This window comes from Vicia villosa, unplaced genomic scaffold, assembly GCF_029867415.1.
Source record: "Vicia villosa cultivar HV-30 ecotype Madison, WI unplaced genomic scaffold, Vvil1.0 ctg.000901F_1_1, whole genome shotgun sequence".
NCBI lineage: Eukaryota > Viridiplantae > Streptophyta > Magnoliopsida > Fabales > Fabaceae > Vicia > Vicia villosa.
In genome coordinates, this window is record NW_026705405.1 from 200,778 (window position 1) to 215,785 (window position 15,008).

Below are 15,008 nucleotides of genomic sequence, written 5' to 3' on the forward strand. Positions count from 1 at the left end.
TTCAAAACCAACCCAAACATTCGATTATTTGGAGTTTCTGTCTCAAATCCAAACCGACTCGATGTAACAAGTTAAAAACTTCGATTTCACCATCATCTTTATTGAATAACTATTCCTTGAACTTGTCATATGACGTCACGCGAATCCATTCCAATTATATGGCTCCTATCTCACCCTTCAATTTCAATCCTAAGGTGACAGTAAAATTCCCCTTGGGACCTATTCAGTCATAGTCAAACTTGTGCTGAAACGCATGGTAAAACAAGCGAGCATGAAGCAACCATTCTAATTCTTGGGATCATGAATTCAAAGTATATAAGTGAAGTTAAATCATAATCTACTCCATCCTACTTCTAGACCTCCACGTCATACGGGTTCAAACTTTCACAGGCTGGCAAAAAAAAAAGACCAAGTCAAAAACATCCGCGGAGAAATATCACCATCCTCTTCTCCACTCACAGCTGTCTCCCTCAACCGGGTATATAAATACCCCTTCCATTTTCCAATTCTATTCAAATTCAAATCCTAAAAACCTATAACAACCTTATTGGACTCTGAACATGGCTTCTAATTTCAAACTTCCCCTAACTTTCTCTGCAGTACTGGCCCTTCTTGTACTGTTACCCACACTCACAGTGGGAGAGCTTGTACAAGAACAGCCTCTAGTTCTCAAATACCATAACGGACAACTCCTTAAAGGACGCATCACCGTTAATCTCATATGGTACGGAACATTCACCCCCATCCAACGATCAATAATCGTCGATTTTATTAACTCTGTTAGCACCACCGGTGCTCCTCTCCCTTCCGCCGCCGCATGGTGGAAAACCACCGAGAAATACAAGGTAGGATCCTCTGCCATAATCGTAGGAAAACAGTTCCTGCATCCGGCTTATACTCTCGGGAAGAATCTAAAAGGAAAGGATCTCCTCAGTTTAGCCACCAAGTTCAACGAACTTTCTTCCATCACCGTTGTTCTTACAGCCAAAGACGTCAACGTTGACGGTTTCTGTATGAGTCGCTGCGGGACCCACGGTTCTGTCCCACGTGGCAGCACTGGAGCAAGAACTCCTTACATATGGGTTGGAAACGCTGAGACACTATGTCCCGGACAGTGCGCGTGGCCTTTTCACCAGCCAATTTACGGCCCACAGTCACCGCCGCTTGTGGCACCTAATGGTGACGTAGGCGTTGACGGAATGATCATCAACTTAGCCACGCTTTTGGCTGGTACTGTCACGAATCCCTTTAACAACGGGTACTTTCAGGGGCCGGCGACAGCGCCGCTAGAAGCTGTTACGGCTTGTACAGGGGTTTTCGGTAGTGGATCCTACCCGGGTTATGCGGGTCGGGTTCTTGTCGATAAAACTACGGGTTCGAGTTATAATGCGCATGGTGCTAACGGGAGGAGGTTCCTTCTGCCCGCAATGTGGGACCCGCAGACTTCGGCATGTAGGACTCTTGTATGAGAAAGGGACCGATGAATGTACACGTGATGTGATATGGTGTACCGGGTTGTGTAGATATGGAGTATGATGGGTTGATAAATACGAGAGCAGGTGAATGCTCTCTGGGACTGACTAGGAAGTGGTGTTTGTGTTTGAGGCCTTCCCACATTTATAGGCCTACTATATATTCATCTAATACATTGTTGAACTTGTGTATTAATCCGTTTATAATGATTGTAAATGTACCCTGTAAACATTGAAGTTTATGAAAAAATTTGAATAATTTTATTTAAAAACTTTGGTAGTGTGAACGAATTTAATTATAAATGGAAATCTTTCATTTTCTGCATAATGCTTTTTACAAATTGCATCAAGCTTGCCGCTGCTATTGTTATATATACAAGAGTGGATAGTGGAAGTTATAACAATTAACTAACTTTTAATTGAGTTTAACCAACTATCTTAACACTTTACAAACACTTAATAGATAATAATTGAGTTTGTTAGCTTTAACCAAATGAGACTTGCTTAGTCTTTGAGTTTTTGACTCATACACCTCACAAGAAGGTTTGCAGCAAATGAGAAATTGAAGCACTTAAATATCTTAGAGTTCTTGTTACTGCAACCCATTGAGTGTTAAGAGATGCTGGCATGCATGAAATGACAAGTTTTCTTCATCAATGTATAAATGTCACATATTGTAAAGCACAAATCATTTATTTATATAGATGAGGAAGTTTTGTTCACGTTGAATGCAATGTATAAATGTCACATATTGTAAATCACCGATTATTTATCTATATAGATGAGGAGTTTTGTTCACGTTGAATGCAATATATAAATGTCACATATTGTAAAAGCACAGATCAATTATCTATATAGATGAGGGCCAGAGAATGGTAAGGAGTTATTTCGATCGACCTCAAGTTCGTGCCACTACGGCGACGAGGTATTGTTTATTTTGAGTGTGAAAACTTTCACAACTTTGTCCATTAGAAAAGGTCCCTTGTTGAATTAAGGTGAATGAGTTTTATATATAAAGTACCCTTAGTCTTGACTCCCAAGTAATGTAAGACTATTTTAGCCAAACCGTAATAGTGGCCCTCAAGTTGATGCCGAGGGGCAGAGTGCGAACTTTGAGTTTCCACACACAAGGCCAATGTTCTGGTCGACATCAAGTCTATGCCACTATGACTATAAGGTATTGTCTGTTTTGGGTGTGAGAACCCTAATGACTTTATCCTTTAAAAAATGCGCTTTGTTGGATTGATGTGTATGTATGATGTAGTTAAACTACCCTTAAACTAAATTCCTAAGTAATGTGAGACTATTTTGGCCAGCCAAAATAGAAGCCATGTCTGCTGAGTTTTCACTTTCCTAACAAGGGAGTGTGAACACCGTTGGCATCATTCATCTTTGCTTTAACAAGTAAATATTTGATATATTTTGATTGGGTTAGAAAAAGTAATCCATTAGCTTGATTGATGATCTCTATGAATCAGAAATATTCAAGATTACTAAGTGTTTTGAGAGAAAAAAATTTATGTACCTTGTTGATTAATTTGTGAACTAAATCACATGAGGACCCTGTGATGAGGATATCATCAACATACACAAGTTCATAAATAGTTATTCCTTATTTACAATAAGCAAATAAAGAGTGATCAAACATTGAACAAAAGAAACCAAACTGAACAAGAGTTTGAGCTCATTTTTTCATACCAAGCTCTTTGAGCTTGCTTAAGCCTTTAAAGAGATTTATTGAGCTAACACACTAGATGCTTATTTTGATGAACAAAGTGGGGTTGTTGAACCATGTACTCTTCTTCTTGAAGGTTGCCATTTAGAAAGACATTATTGATGTTTATTTGTTCAATATCCCATTTGTAGGTGCGGGCTAGAATGATTATCACTTTGGTTGTTGTTGGTCTCACAACTAGTTTGGATGTATCATTGAAGTTAAACTTTTGTCAAGGTTTACTTTGACCCCAAATACCCACTTGCCCCCAACAACTTATTTTTGAGGAGGTAACTTTATAATGGTTTGTGTTTGATTAGCTCTGAGTGCATCATATTCAAGTTTCATAGCTTGTGTTTGTTTATGTTTTAATAATTTCTATTTGACATTGGTTGGTTTAGTATGATCTAGCAAGGCTTTTGGTTTTGATTTTCCTGTTTTGGCCTTAGTCAACATGGGATGTTCTTTTTGTAATAGAGGTCCAACAGGCTTTTTTATGAAACGAGGTATACATAGACATAATAGCCACAATTAAGGGTAAGTTGGATGAGTTGTTAGGAGAGTTGGTCTCTTGAGACTTAGTAGTTGTACCTTGCACCAAACCTGGTATAGATGTGTCTTGTGAATAAGTAGTTGAGTCATGGTTTTGAACAGGTAAAGTTATGCACCCCCGCTGTCTAAGGTTATTCTTTCTTGAGAAGTTTCAGGGATATTGTTGAGTGCATTTGGATGAGGTAGGGTGTGTGAGTTTGATTGAGATATGTCAGGGGAGAAAGAAATTTCATTTTCTTGTTCATAGGGTGAGTCGATATGTATAGGTTGAGATAAGTTAATAGGTTAAGACTTGGATAAAGTCATAGAAGGTGACTGATAGTTTTTGAAAAATGCCTTTGGGCCTTTTGTGAGATAGTCTAAGGACATAGTGAAGGGAAATTGTAAATAAAATTCGCAGCAGAAAACAAAAATTCTCTTAAGTCGATTCTTACGAATGAGCATGATTAACAATATAATGGTTACATATTGTGGTGATTAACCATTGATGCATAATAAAAAATAATCACAAGCGCTCCACAAACAACAACACCCCTACTTAGTCTACAAAAACAAAGTGCCTTTAATCTCAGTGCTAGTTGTTATAAAAGGAGACTTTGAGAGAGATAATTGAGGCTAGGGCTTCACAAACTGAATTTTTGCCAAACAACAAATACTTCAACAGTGACACCATGGAAGGATCTTCAAATTTTCACAATTTTTTTACTATCACGAAACACCAAAAAATGAATGAATCGCTATAGCTTCTTTCTACATGGATGGATCCGCCTTGAGGTGGTACCAGTGGATGTATTGCAACAACCTCATCACCTGGGTCATATTGTTACATAATCTTAAGATACATTTTGTAACAGCCCGTGCCCTTTTTTTTGTAACAGATCGGGCCCCTCGCAAGGCACTCCCGACACTATTACCTCACGAACTTCTCTACCCCCCTCTCTAGTAGAGTTTTTTTGCCTTTCGTGGGAATCGAACCATGTATCCTGGGGTTCAAGTACATGTTCATGTGGGAATCGAACCATATACCCTGGCCATGTAAAATGCACTTGGTGTTAATGTGGGATTAAATTAAAATAATACATCTGACTAAAGGAAAAGGCACAATAAAATTTGGGTTTTTCATTTTTATTTTTTCACTAAAAAAACCTAAGAGAAAGAAGCTTGTTGAGAAGACGTTGGAGACAAGGAGTGCATAGGCAAAATTGGAGTGAGAAAAATGTTTCTTTTGGGAAAACGAGTGGTAAGGCATATTTTAAGCTTCAGTTATCACAACAGTTAGTAACTTGTAACCCATTTCTATTAGGTTTTAGGGTTTTTTGTTCAATTATTATTTATTTTTGGTTTTAGGGTTTTTTGTTTTAAGTTTTAAATTTTAATGTTTATGCGTAGCTTTATTTTAAGTTTTAGGTTTATGGTTTATCCTGAATTTTCTCCTCTTTTCTAATTATAATTTTACTGGACATAAGAAGAAATGGAAGAACACCTTAATTTTTTATTTATTGTGGTGGTTCATTTTTGGATAATGAACTAACTATAAATGGAGGAACAATTTTTGATCTAAAAATTGATGTTGATAAGTGGAGTTATTTTGAGTTGGTAGGTTAGTCAATGAATTAGGATATAGGAAAATAGATACAATATGGCACAATGATCCAACTTTTGTGAAGAATGTTTTGGTTGAAGACAAATGTGGATATTGTAGATATTTGTAAGGTGTGTTTGAGTGTTAACGTTTATATATAACATCCATTATCTCAACCTGAGTTTTATGATAGTTCTCTTGAGAAAGAAGGGTTAAATTCCAAGGAAATTGTAAATCTTAAGGAGGAAGAATATTTGCTTTCTAAACTTTATGAAGAAGTAGTGAGAGGGGATTGTGAGGTTTAGGGATGTGATGTTCATGACGGTGAGGGGAAATGTGATGAGGTGTAGGGTGATGATGTTCAGGATGGTGAGGGTCAATATGATGATGTGCAGGGTAGTGATGTTCAGAATGGTGGGGGGCAAGATAATGATGTTCAAGATGGTGAGGAAATAAAGAATATATGGACGTGTTTTTTGGAAATTTTGATTGATGATCTTGGAGGTACGAATGAGTGTCTTTCCTACAGTTTCATTTTTGATCAACAAAAGATATATTGTATTGCAATTGTATTCATGAATTTTATTTATGTTGTATGTATGTTGTATTGCAATTACATTCATGTCTTTTATGTTGTACGATATGTTGTATTGTAGGGTCTATTACCTGCTATGGATGAGCTTTTACCTGGGGTTGAACCAAGGTTTTGTGTGAGGCACTTATATAATAACTTTAGGAAGAAGTATCTCATAATTTTTTTTGAAAGAAATTAACATTTGGTGTATCCTCAGGTCCTACTAGCAGCTTAAATGCAACTAGAAATTTAGTTTGGCCAATTAGAATGAGGATTACTCCAACAAAGATGACCACCCCAAAAAAGAAGACCATTAAATTAATTTATGTGTATTGTTGTATCGCTAATGTTAGTGGAACACGAAATGTCTATTGAAGGTTTAATCGCTACTTTTGTATGTGTATTGGAACAAATATTGTTCCTTTGTATGTCTGTTGGAACAAAGTGCACTTTTGTTGAATTCTAATGAATGTATATGAACAAAGTATTTTGTTGGAATAAACTATTCTATTGAATGTTGGAACAAACACTACGCCAAAATTGATATTTTGTATAGCCTAATTTAATAGCACTTTTAAAAAAAGTGTTATTGAAAAGGAAAAAAAACATCTATAATAGCATTTTATGATCGGGCGCTATTATAAAAGACATACAATGTGATTTTGATAGCACTTTATGAAAAAATGCTATTATTAAACTTCAGTAAGATAACACTTTTTTCAAAACGCTATTAATAGTGTACACTAAGATAGCACTCTCCTAAAAATGATATTAATAGTGTACACTAAGATAGCACTCTCCTAAAAATGATATTAATAGTGTACACTAAGATAGCACTCTCCTAAAAATGATATTAATAGTGTACACTAAGATAGCACTCTCCTAAAAATGCTATTAAATTCTTCTTTAAGATAGCACTCTCCTCAAAACGCTATTAAAATTATCTTTAAGATATCACTTGTATGAAACTGCTATTGTTTTTAATAATATATAATTAATTAATAAAATATAAAAAAAATAAAACACACGTTCACGTTCCTATTGTCTTTTAAAATATAGTTATATACTTAATAATTAATAAAATAAAATGAAACTTAGGCGAATAGTTTTCGTTTTGTCGCACAAATTTTGGCTACTCACCAATTTCCCTTCTCCACTTCCACAACTCACTGCTTTCCACAACAAACTAGGGTTTTCATTTCTAACCCTCAAACGGCGATTCAGTGAGCCAGAGAGAATCAAAGATAAAATATGGTGAAATTCCTCGAGCCAAACAAAGTCGTCATCGTCCTCCAAGGACGCTACGCAGGAAAGAAGGTCGTCATCATCAAGAACTTCGACGATGGAACTCGTGAATGTTCTTACGGCCATGCTTTGGTTGCCGGGATCAAGAAGTACCCAAACAAGGTTATAACTCATGAATCGCGCGTGAAGGCCTTTGTCAAGCTGGTTAACTATCAGCATCTGATGCCTACCCGTTACACTTTGGATGTTGATTTGAAGGAGGTGGTTACCAATGATGCGCTTTTGAGTAATCTTCCGATAATCCTAAACCAGACAAGAAGAAGCTCGGAGGAAACACCATCGACTCACCACTATCGGCCATCGATTCACCACCGTCGGCCATCGATTCTCCCTCGTCAGCCATCAATTCCAACGAACACCGTGACTTCATTCTTTCTTATTTTTTATTTCTTTTTCAGTTCGATTCTCAGTACGACATTCTTGTTGTGTTGTTATTTGTTGTTGTTGCAGGTTATGATTGACTAATTGATGGAGAAATGGGCCGAGTTTGTCGTTCATGTTGTGCCCACCAAGTATTCGGTAAAAGTTCTAAACCAAAATTCTCCATTCTTTATCTTATTTTTGCTTTGCTGGATATGTGGATTTACTTGAATCTGTGAATACAGCTACAGGTGCCTCCGGTAAAGTGGCTTTGTCTGATCATTCATCAAAGGAGATTTCTACTCTGCAGTCGTTGAAGGAGATGCCTGCTCCGAAGCTGACGGTGATGGAGAACACCGTTAAGATAGTAGATATCGGAGATGGGAGTGATGGCAATGCAGGTCGTTCTAAGAAGCCTGCATGGAACAAACTCGCTAACAGAGTGGTCATCGAGACTGGTCCTGTCAAGGGTGCTGAATCCTGGCCTGCTTTGTCTGAATCCACCAAAGTTTCTGCTAAATCGATAGCTGAATCGGACTCCAAAGATGCTGTTGCTGATGGATCAACTTCCACTTCTCAGGTTTTGTGCTAATTAATTCCCTAATTTTCTTATTGTTAATACCATCACCAATAAGTAAGATATTCTTTTTATTTTTCGAAATAGTGATATATTCTTGATATAATCCTTGTTTGACATAGATAAGATGATAGCCATCATCTGGCTTTAAATGATCAGGTGTAGCATGAATAGCTTCTCCAATTGTAGTAAAGTTTTTTGTTCCATCAAGGCTCACCGTAACAAATTCTCTGAATAGAATTCCTTTGTTTTCAATTTCTTATAGAATCCTTTCGGTTCTTGTACAGTTGGATGATTTGTTGCAACTGAATTTTGTTCTAAGAAGGTGCAGCAGAGAAATGTCACAACTTTAGCTTTTATTTAATTTTAAAAAAATAGAAAAAGATTACTTCAATGCATAATAAAGAACATGAATTCACGTGAGTTGCATGTCCAGGGTTTTTTTCATTATGGCACAAAAAAGAACATAAATGCACGTGATTGATTATCATGTTGTTAGATACTGCTCTAAATATTTATTGTTTTTGGTTAAGGATACTAGTGACAATTTAAGGACAAGTTAGGTTGACTAGAATTAGTGATATAGCTGTGTTTTGAAGATGTATCACGCTCAGCTATACATGTCATGGTTATGAAATGAATGTTCGTGATATATGGTGGAATAATAAAAGTTACATTATGAATAGTTTTCAATGTTCATTTATGTGTCCATAATAGTACAATGATGAATTTGGATACAATTATTTTCAACTCTATATATGTTATATGAAATTTGTAAACAATTGAATTTGGTTTAAAATGTTATTTGGTATTGATGGATCTTAATATGCACACCAAAAGAATGATTTTGTGTACAAAAAAAAATTAAAAAATGTACTACAATAGCGTTTTTTAAAGAGTGCTATTAATGAAACATCCTATAATAGCACTTTTAAGAGAAAGCGCTATCAAACATGTTCCATTTATTAGCACTTTCATACATGTGTTATATATTAGCGCTTTGTTTGAAAGTGCTATCAAACAAGTGTCCTATAATAGCGCTTAGTTTGAAAGTGCTATTAAAATCAAATAAAAAATGCGTAAAATGGCCACTTCGGTAGCGCTTTAAGAGAAACGCTATTAAAAACAGGTACTTTAATAGCGCTTTTAAAGTGCTATTAAACAAAAAACGTTTACAATAGCGGCGCGGTTAATAGCGCTTTTAAGCGCTATCAAAGACAAAAAAAAAGTGCTATTAAATAGCTTATTTGGCGTAGTGAAAGTATTATGTTGCAAATTCGATTTCAATGTTTTAACTTATGTGATACAAAATTTGTTTGAGTCAGATTAATACAAATTCTAACATGACTTAAAAGATACAAAGAGGTTTAAATGGATAGGTTTAAATTATGATTGAATCATACTAATACAAATTTTGTTTCACTAGTTTAAATGAAATGGATTGATTGTTATAGGTTAAAATTCTAGTATAAATAAAACTCTAGTATAAATAAAACTACATTGCATCATTTCATTCAAGTGAAAAATAATTTTATTAAATTTTGCATTAGAGTAACATTACATGCCCCATTTGATTGATACATACTAACATTTGCATTTAAAATAACCTGAATATCAAAACAGTGAAACAACAAAGAGTAAAATCTTCCAAAATATCTTCCACTTCATAGTGTTTTTCATATCCACTTCTAGTTCTAACAATTCTTTCATTAATTCCTCAATTGTAGCATTTTATTTTTCATGATTATGGAGGTGCTCCTCATTTTCGTTTGTTAACTTTTTCAACCTCTATTTTTCTTGTTCATAAAGTAATCATTTTCATGTTCCACTTCTTCATTGAACCAATCGAAAAATCCACACTCAGTTTGAGTTGAACCATGTGTACATTAAGAAATAAAAATAAAATGTTACAAACCAACTTATTTTTCTAAGAATTTTTTAGAATGATGAATGATTAGGGATGTTTACCTTCAAGTATGGACATCCCCATAATTGTTTTCCATAGTTACTAAATATTGTTGCCCTCCAAAGAAAAACAAAGTCTCCCAACGACAACTGGATCTCCATTGCAGATTAGAACTTGAGTACACCTTCGAATTAAAACTCTCATAACTCTTCTCTTTTTCTATGGAAGAAAAATACCCATAACTCAGTTTTACCTTGAATTCAATAACATCTTTTACATATTTAAGTAGGGCTGGCAAAACGGACCCGACCCGTCAGAAATATTCTCTTTGCCCGCAATTTTTGCAGGACGGACTACGATTTTAGGCTCGCACTCTCTGATATGCCCGCCATGTCCCACTTTTTTGCGGGTTTTTGCGGGCGTGGGCATTAAAATTAAAATTTACTATTTTTAGGCTTTAACGGTGCAATGCTCGCGGGCTCGCCCTGCTCCACATTCATTTTTTGTGGGATGGGGCAAGGCTTTAGGCTTGCACCCTTAACAAAGTCTGTCCTGCTCTGCCCTGCCCTATTTTTTGTAAACTTTTGCAGAGCAGGCCTAAACGAGGAGGGCACGTCCGTTGGCCACCTATTCATTTAAGCTATGAAGACGACAAATATGGATATTTATGCCCTAATTCGATTTAGGGTTCATACATGAGAAGAAACTTAGTGAAAACTGTGATGCCACACATGCAAAAAAGACCTCTGTTGTGGGAAATAGACATATGATATATTTTAAAGAAACTAAGTGATCAAATTAATTTTTTTTAAATTTATAGACTAAAATAAACCACGAATTAAAGATAAGGGACAAAAACTTTATATAACTCCTAATGAATGAATGTAATAAACAAGGAAGCAAATTATCACCAATCCTTTTCTCTTAATTCTATAAGGAGGTTTCTTGTTTCAAAGAATTAACACTCAACAATTATTAACTATTTCTTATTTATTTTAAGGATATAATTTTTAAACAATATTCATAAATCATTTAACTAAAAAGTTACATTAAAAACAAATAAGTTTTATTTTATGAAGAAGGATAACTAAGCATCTTAGAAATCCCATACTTTAATAATAATAATAGAAAGTTTCTTCACCCACCTCCTAACTTAGCCACCTCCGGTGAATTTACCAAAATACCCCTAGTTTCGGAAGTTCATTTCCGAAAACGTACTTTTTTTGAGAAAAAAGGTGTTTTCGAAAATGTATCTCCGAAAAGGTGTTTTTTTTAATATAAAATATTGATTTCGGAGATGCATCTCCGAAATAAAGTTACTTTTCAGAAAATTGGTGTATTCGGAAGTTCATCTCCGAATTCACCCCCCTTGGAGGAATTCGGAAATGTACTTCCAAAATAATGTCTGGACAGAAGAAAAATAACAAACAAGAACGATTCGCTTTATTTAATCGGATGAAGATTACATCGATCACATTACATAAGATTAAAGTTACATATTGTTAAACACGGTAATTACACTTTCTTTACTTTTATTGTTTTTACATCGATTCACTTTCTTCACATCACTGAACCAAACCCAACCTTGTCCACCTACCTCCTTCTTTTCATATTCCCGGTAATTACACTTTCTTTACTTTTACTGTTTTTACCAAGACATGTAGAAATTGTTGCCCTTTTGTTAACATAGCTGTTATCATTTAAACATGTTGTAAAATATCTTGTAGGATACTGTATTAGTACAGTTAATGAGTACTAGTACATTCATATATATGAAGCGTGCTTTAGTCAAGTTTAACCCGATTGATTCTCATATATATGACGGAGGAGGTGGATGTCCGGAGGAAGAAGAACCGGAAGTTCATCTCCTTATACATTTTAACTAACTGGTTGATAATTTCTCTACACACTTTTTTTGAAGTAATTTCTGGAGAAATAGATACCTAATAACATTAATAACATTTATAAAAATTATCAGTCTCTTGATATTCATACCACATTGTATCAATATAATAAACACAAACAAAAACAAAAAATCAGAGTTCAAAAAAAATGTATCAGCATAATATACTAACATCATAGTGGTGTAGATCCTTATCAGTCACTCGCAACTGAAAATGATTAGCACGAACTTGAATTTTCCTTCCCAATTGACCGTAACCAGGTCGGTTAGGGAACCTAACCGCCATCTGAGACGACGGGGCCGACTCTAGAGTAGCCTTCTGTTTAACTTCGGCAGTCAGACTCTCGATGGAAATCAGAGTCGAACTCAAGGAAGCAACCGGCGCAGCAACAGATGGAGTAATAACTGGCGGTGCAACAGATGGAACAAAGAGCGCTGCAACAGGTGGACGAACAACCGGAGCTGCAACATATGGAGGAAAAATGGGTGAGAGAGCAGACTTTTAAGTAGGAAAGTGTTACCACATTTCTTAGAAGGTAACCGTCTGAAAGTGGTGGGGAGAAAGAAAAGGCACTTAGAAATTTCAAATCAGGTTGATTACAACTCATTTTTGCCCTGTAATGGTGAATAATTAAGATAAGAAAACGCACTTGTAAAATTTTTGAATTTTTTGGTGTTTCGGAGATTCATTTCCGAATTAAAAAAAATCAAAAAAAAAAAAAAAAAACTTCGAAGATGCATCTCCGAAGCAGGGGTAATTTTGGAATTTCGTTGGGGGTGACCCCCATAGGGAGGTGGCTAAAGAAATTTTCTAATAATATCATCGATGGCCCTTGTCATCCCCCATAGCATATTATCTTTTTTTTATTAGTTTAAGTCTATATCTGCTGATATGATGCATTCAACTAAGATATAGAATACGATTTTTTATATAGACTATGGATTCTAATTAAATACACAAAAAGATTGGTCCCATATTGGCTATTATTTGCCCTATCTTCAAAGTTTGATATTAGTCCTTTTTCAATGCATGGCATAGCAACCAGAAGCAACCAAATTAATTGAAAGTCAAATGAGTCATAAATAATTGATTTCACTTTGAATCTATCCAATCCTCGAACTACTAGTCAATTTCTAATATTCAATTAATTTCAGCTTTTGTGAAAGGTGCTGCTAGTTGTTTCCCCGAATGACCCCATTGTTTCATAATAATAGATATAAAAGTTTGGAGTATTTCAATAACGAAAAGACCATTTGATCTAGATTAAGCTAATCTGGTGTTAATGAAAGATAATGATGTGATTAATTTGTATAACTATGTGTGCTCTTGGCCTAACAATATAGCTATCAAGTATCAAATCAATTGGAGTAGTAATGAGTTCTTGTAATTTTGAGTCTGTTAGCATTACCAAAACTGTGATTAATAGGTCTAATCTAGTGTAATAATACAATGTAAATGGACATGCAGGGAGCAAGGAAGTGGATAGCTGATTGTGATTAATTTGTCTAATTGCTGGGTTAAGACTTTAATCTTTCATTTCACTACCGGCTTAAATAAGCCTAATCCTATTTTCTGTTAAAGCTTGTGGTTGACATGTCATTAGCATTTCCTTTCACATATTAAGCTTTCAGAAAGTATATGTTGTAGTTGCAGCATTTAAATATTATTCTCATATTAAAGAAAATGATAGATATTATTTTATTGTCGTGCGGACTTTTGCAGGACAGTCTAAACTAGGACTGACAAAACGGGTCGTGGTCTGCTGGGCCGGTCCGCGCACCCGCCAAAAATGGCGGGTTGAGTTAAAATTTTAGGTCCGCCGCTCGCCAAAGCCTGTCTAGCCAAAACCCGCCGTCCGCCAATGCCCGCCGCCCGCCAAAGCCCGTCCCTTCTACAAAATTCCCTCTTTTTTAGTTAATTCTAGTCATTTCAATTCTTGATGGTTTATTTTATATATTTATTTGTAAATATATGTAATATTTTTTTAAGTAAAATTTGTTAAAAAGTTGGTTTTATAAAAATTGTTTTAAAAATTAAGTGAAAAATTTAATTAAAAGGTAAAAAAAACCTATAAATCTATTAAAAAATGAAAAATAAATATAAATAAAAATAGGCGGGCAAGTCCGCCAACCCGCCATCTTGGCGGGGCGGGCATGATTTTTATGCCCATTTCACTTGGCGGGTATGCCTGCCCTGCTATTTTTTGGCGGGCTTAAGGCGGGGCGGGCGGCCTGTTTTGCCACCCCTAGTCTAAACGGACGGAAATATCAATTTGCCATTCCTAGTATTAGGACATAAATAGATAGAATATTGAAGTCGAACACCATGTTAAGACTTTTAGTATAAGCGAAATGCTAATCAGTGTCCTCAGGACAATGGTTAAAACTTTAAAAATAGTAAATTTATCTCGATAGTCTGTGTATTTAATAAAATTAAAATATTAACATTTTTATAATATATTTTCTTTTTTGCTTAACCATTATCCTGAGAAAACTGGTTAACAAGATCCTTAGTATAATAATTATGATTTTCTAGTGATAAATTGTACACTTGCAAAATGTTACTACACTCTAATGTGCAAATCAATCATTACTTTATAAGTGTGAATGTCAAAAAGTATTTAAACATGACTTAAAATCACGCTTAGAAGAAACGGTTGAAATTGTTATTAGCTGGTAAAATATGAATCGAGGACCATGATGAGTAGATGGGTTATATTTCTATATGATGATGAAGGAAGATTCACATAATTGTTAAGTCAGAAGTATTATAATTTATAAAGTAAGTTGAATTTAATTCACAACTATCAGAGACTATCAATATGAACTATTCAATCTTAAATAGGTCGGTTTTGGCGGGTCTTAAATTTTATAAAATTGGATAAAAAAATCTTGTAATATGAGCTCGAGAATTACTACTCGAACTCGTCTTAGATAGACTTCAAATTACCTGATCATAAATGAGTTTTTTTTTATTTTAAAAAATTAAAATACAATCCTCATAATATTTATAAAAGTAAAATTAAAATTAAAATTATTTTTAAACATAACTGATTTTTAAAT

General features: G+C 34.9%; 4 protein-coding genes across 7 annotated transcripts; 3 read left to right on the top strand and 1 right to left on the bottom strand.

Annotated features, from left to right (window-relative positions):
* Nucleotides 1–507: 507 nt before the first annotated feature.
* LOC131632068 (protein EXORDIUM-like 2) lies at nucleotides 508–1,744 on the top strand. The gene has a single exon (XM_058902833.1). The coding sequence runs from the start codon at nucleotides 561–563 to the stop codon at nucleotides 1,467–1,469; it is 909 nt and encodes a 302-aa protein (XP_058758816.1). The 5' UTR covers nucleotides 508–560; the 3' UTR covers nucleotides 1,470–1,744.
* Nucleotides 1,745–6,834: 5,090 nt separating this feature from the next.
* On the top strand, nucleotides 6,835–10,965 carry LOC131632072 (uncharacterized). Of its 4 annotated transcripts, none has more exons than XM_058902840.1 (3): nucleotides 6,835–7,718; nucleotides 7,811–8,139; nucleotides 8,424–10,965. In XM_058902840.1, exons 1-3 carry the CDS (start codon nucleotides 7,676–7,678, stop codon nucleotides 8,487–8,489), a joined length of 438 nt encoding a protein of 145 aa, XP_058758823.1. In that variant the 5' UTR covers nucleotides 6,835–7,675; the 3' UTR covers nucleotides 8,490–10,965. The 4 variants fall into 4 exon arrangements, with proteins under 4 accessions (XP_058758823.1, XP_058758824.1, XP_058758822.1 ...); XM_058902841.1 differs by having other exon boundaries at nucleotides 6,838–7,718; nucleotides 7,805–8,139; nucleotides 8,264–10,955; XM_058902839.1 differs by having other exon boundaries at nucleotides 6,838–7,718; nucleotides 7,805–8,139; nucleotides 8,424–10,955.
* LOC131632065 (large ribosomal subunit protein eL27-like) lies at nucleotides 7,146–7,664 on the top strand. The gene is made up of 2 exons (XM_058902829.1): nucleotides 7,146–7,559; nucleotides 7,650–7,664. The coding sequence occupies exons 1-2, from the start codon at nucleotides 7,146–7,148 to the stop codon at nucleotides 7,662–7,664; spliced, it is 429 nt and encodes a 142-aa protein (XP_058758812.1).
* Nucleotides 10,966–11,456: 491 nt separating the features above from the next.
* Nucleotides 11,457–12,846, bottom strand: LOC131632076 (protein argonaute 5-like). Its single transcript, XM_058902847.1, has 3 exons — nucleotides 12,596–12,846; nucleotides 12,118–12,407; nucleotides 11,457–11,985 (listed from the first exon to the last, which is right to left on the bottom strand). The coding sequence occupies exons 1-3, from the start codon at nucleotides 12,684–12,686 to the stop codon at nucleotides 11,827–11,829; spliced, it is 540 nt and encodes a 179-aa protein (XP_058758830.1). The 5' UTR covers nucleotides 12,687–12,846; the 3' UTR covers nucleotides 11,457–11,826.
* Nucleotides 12,847–15,008: the final 2,162 nt, after the last annotated feature.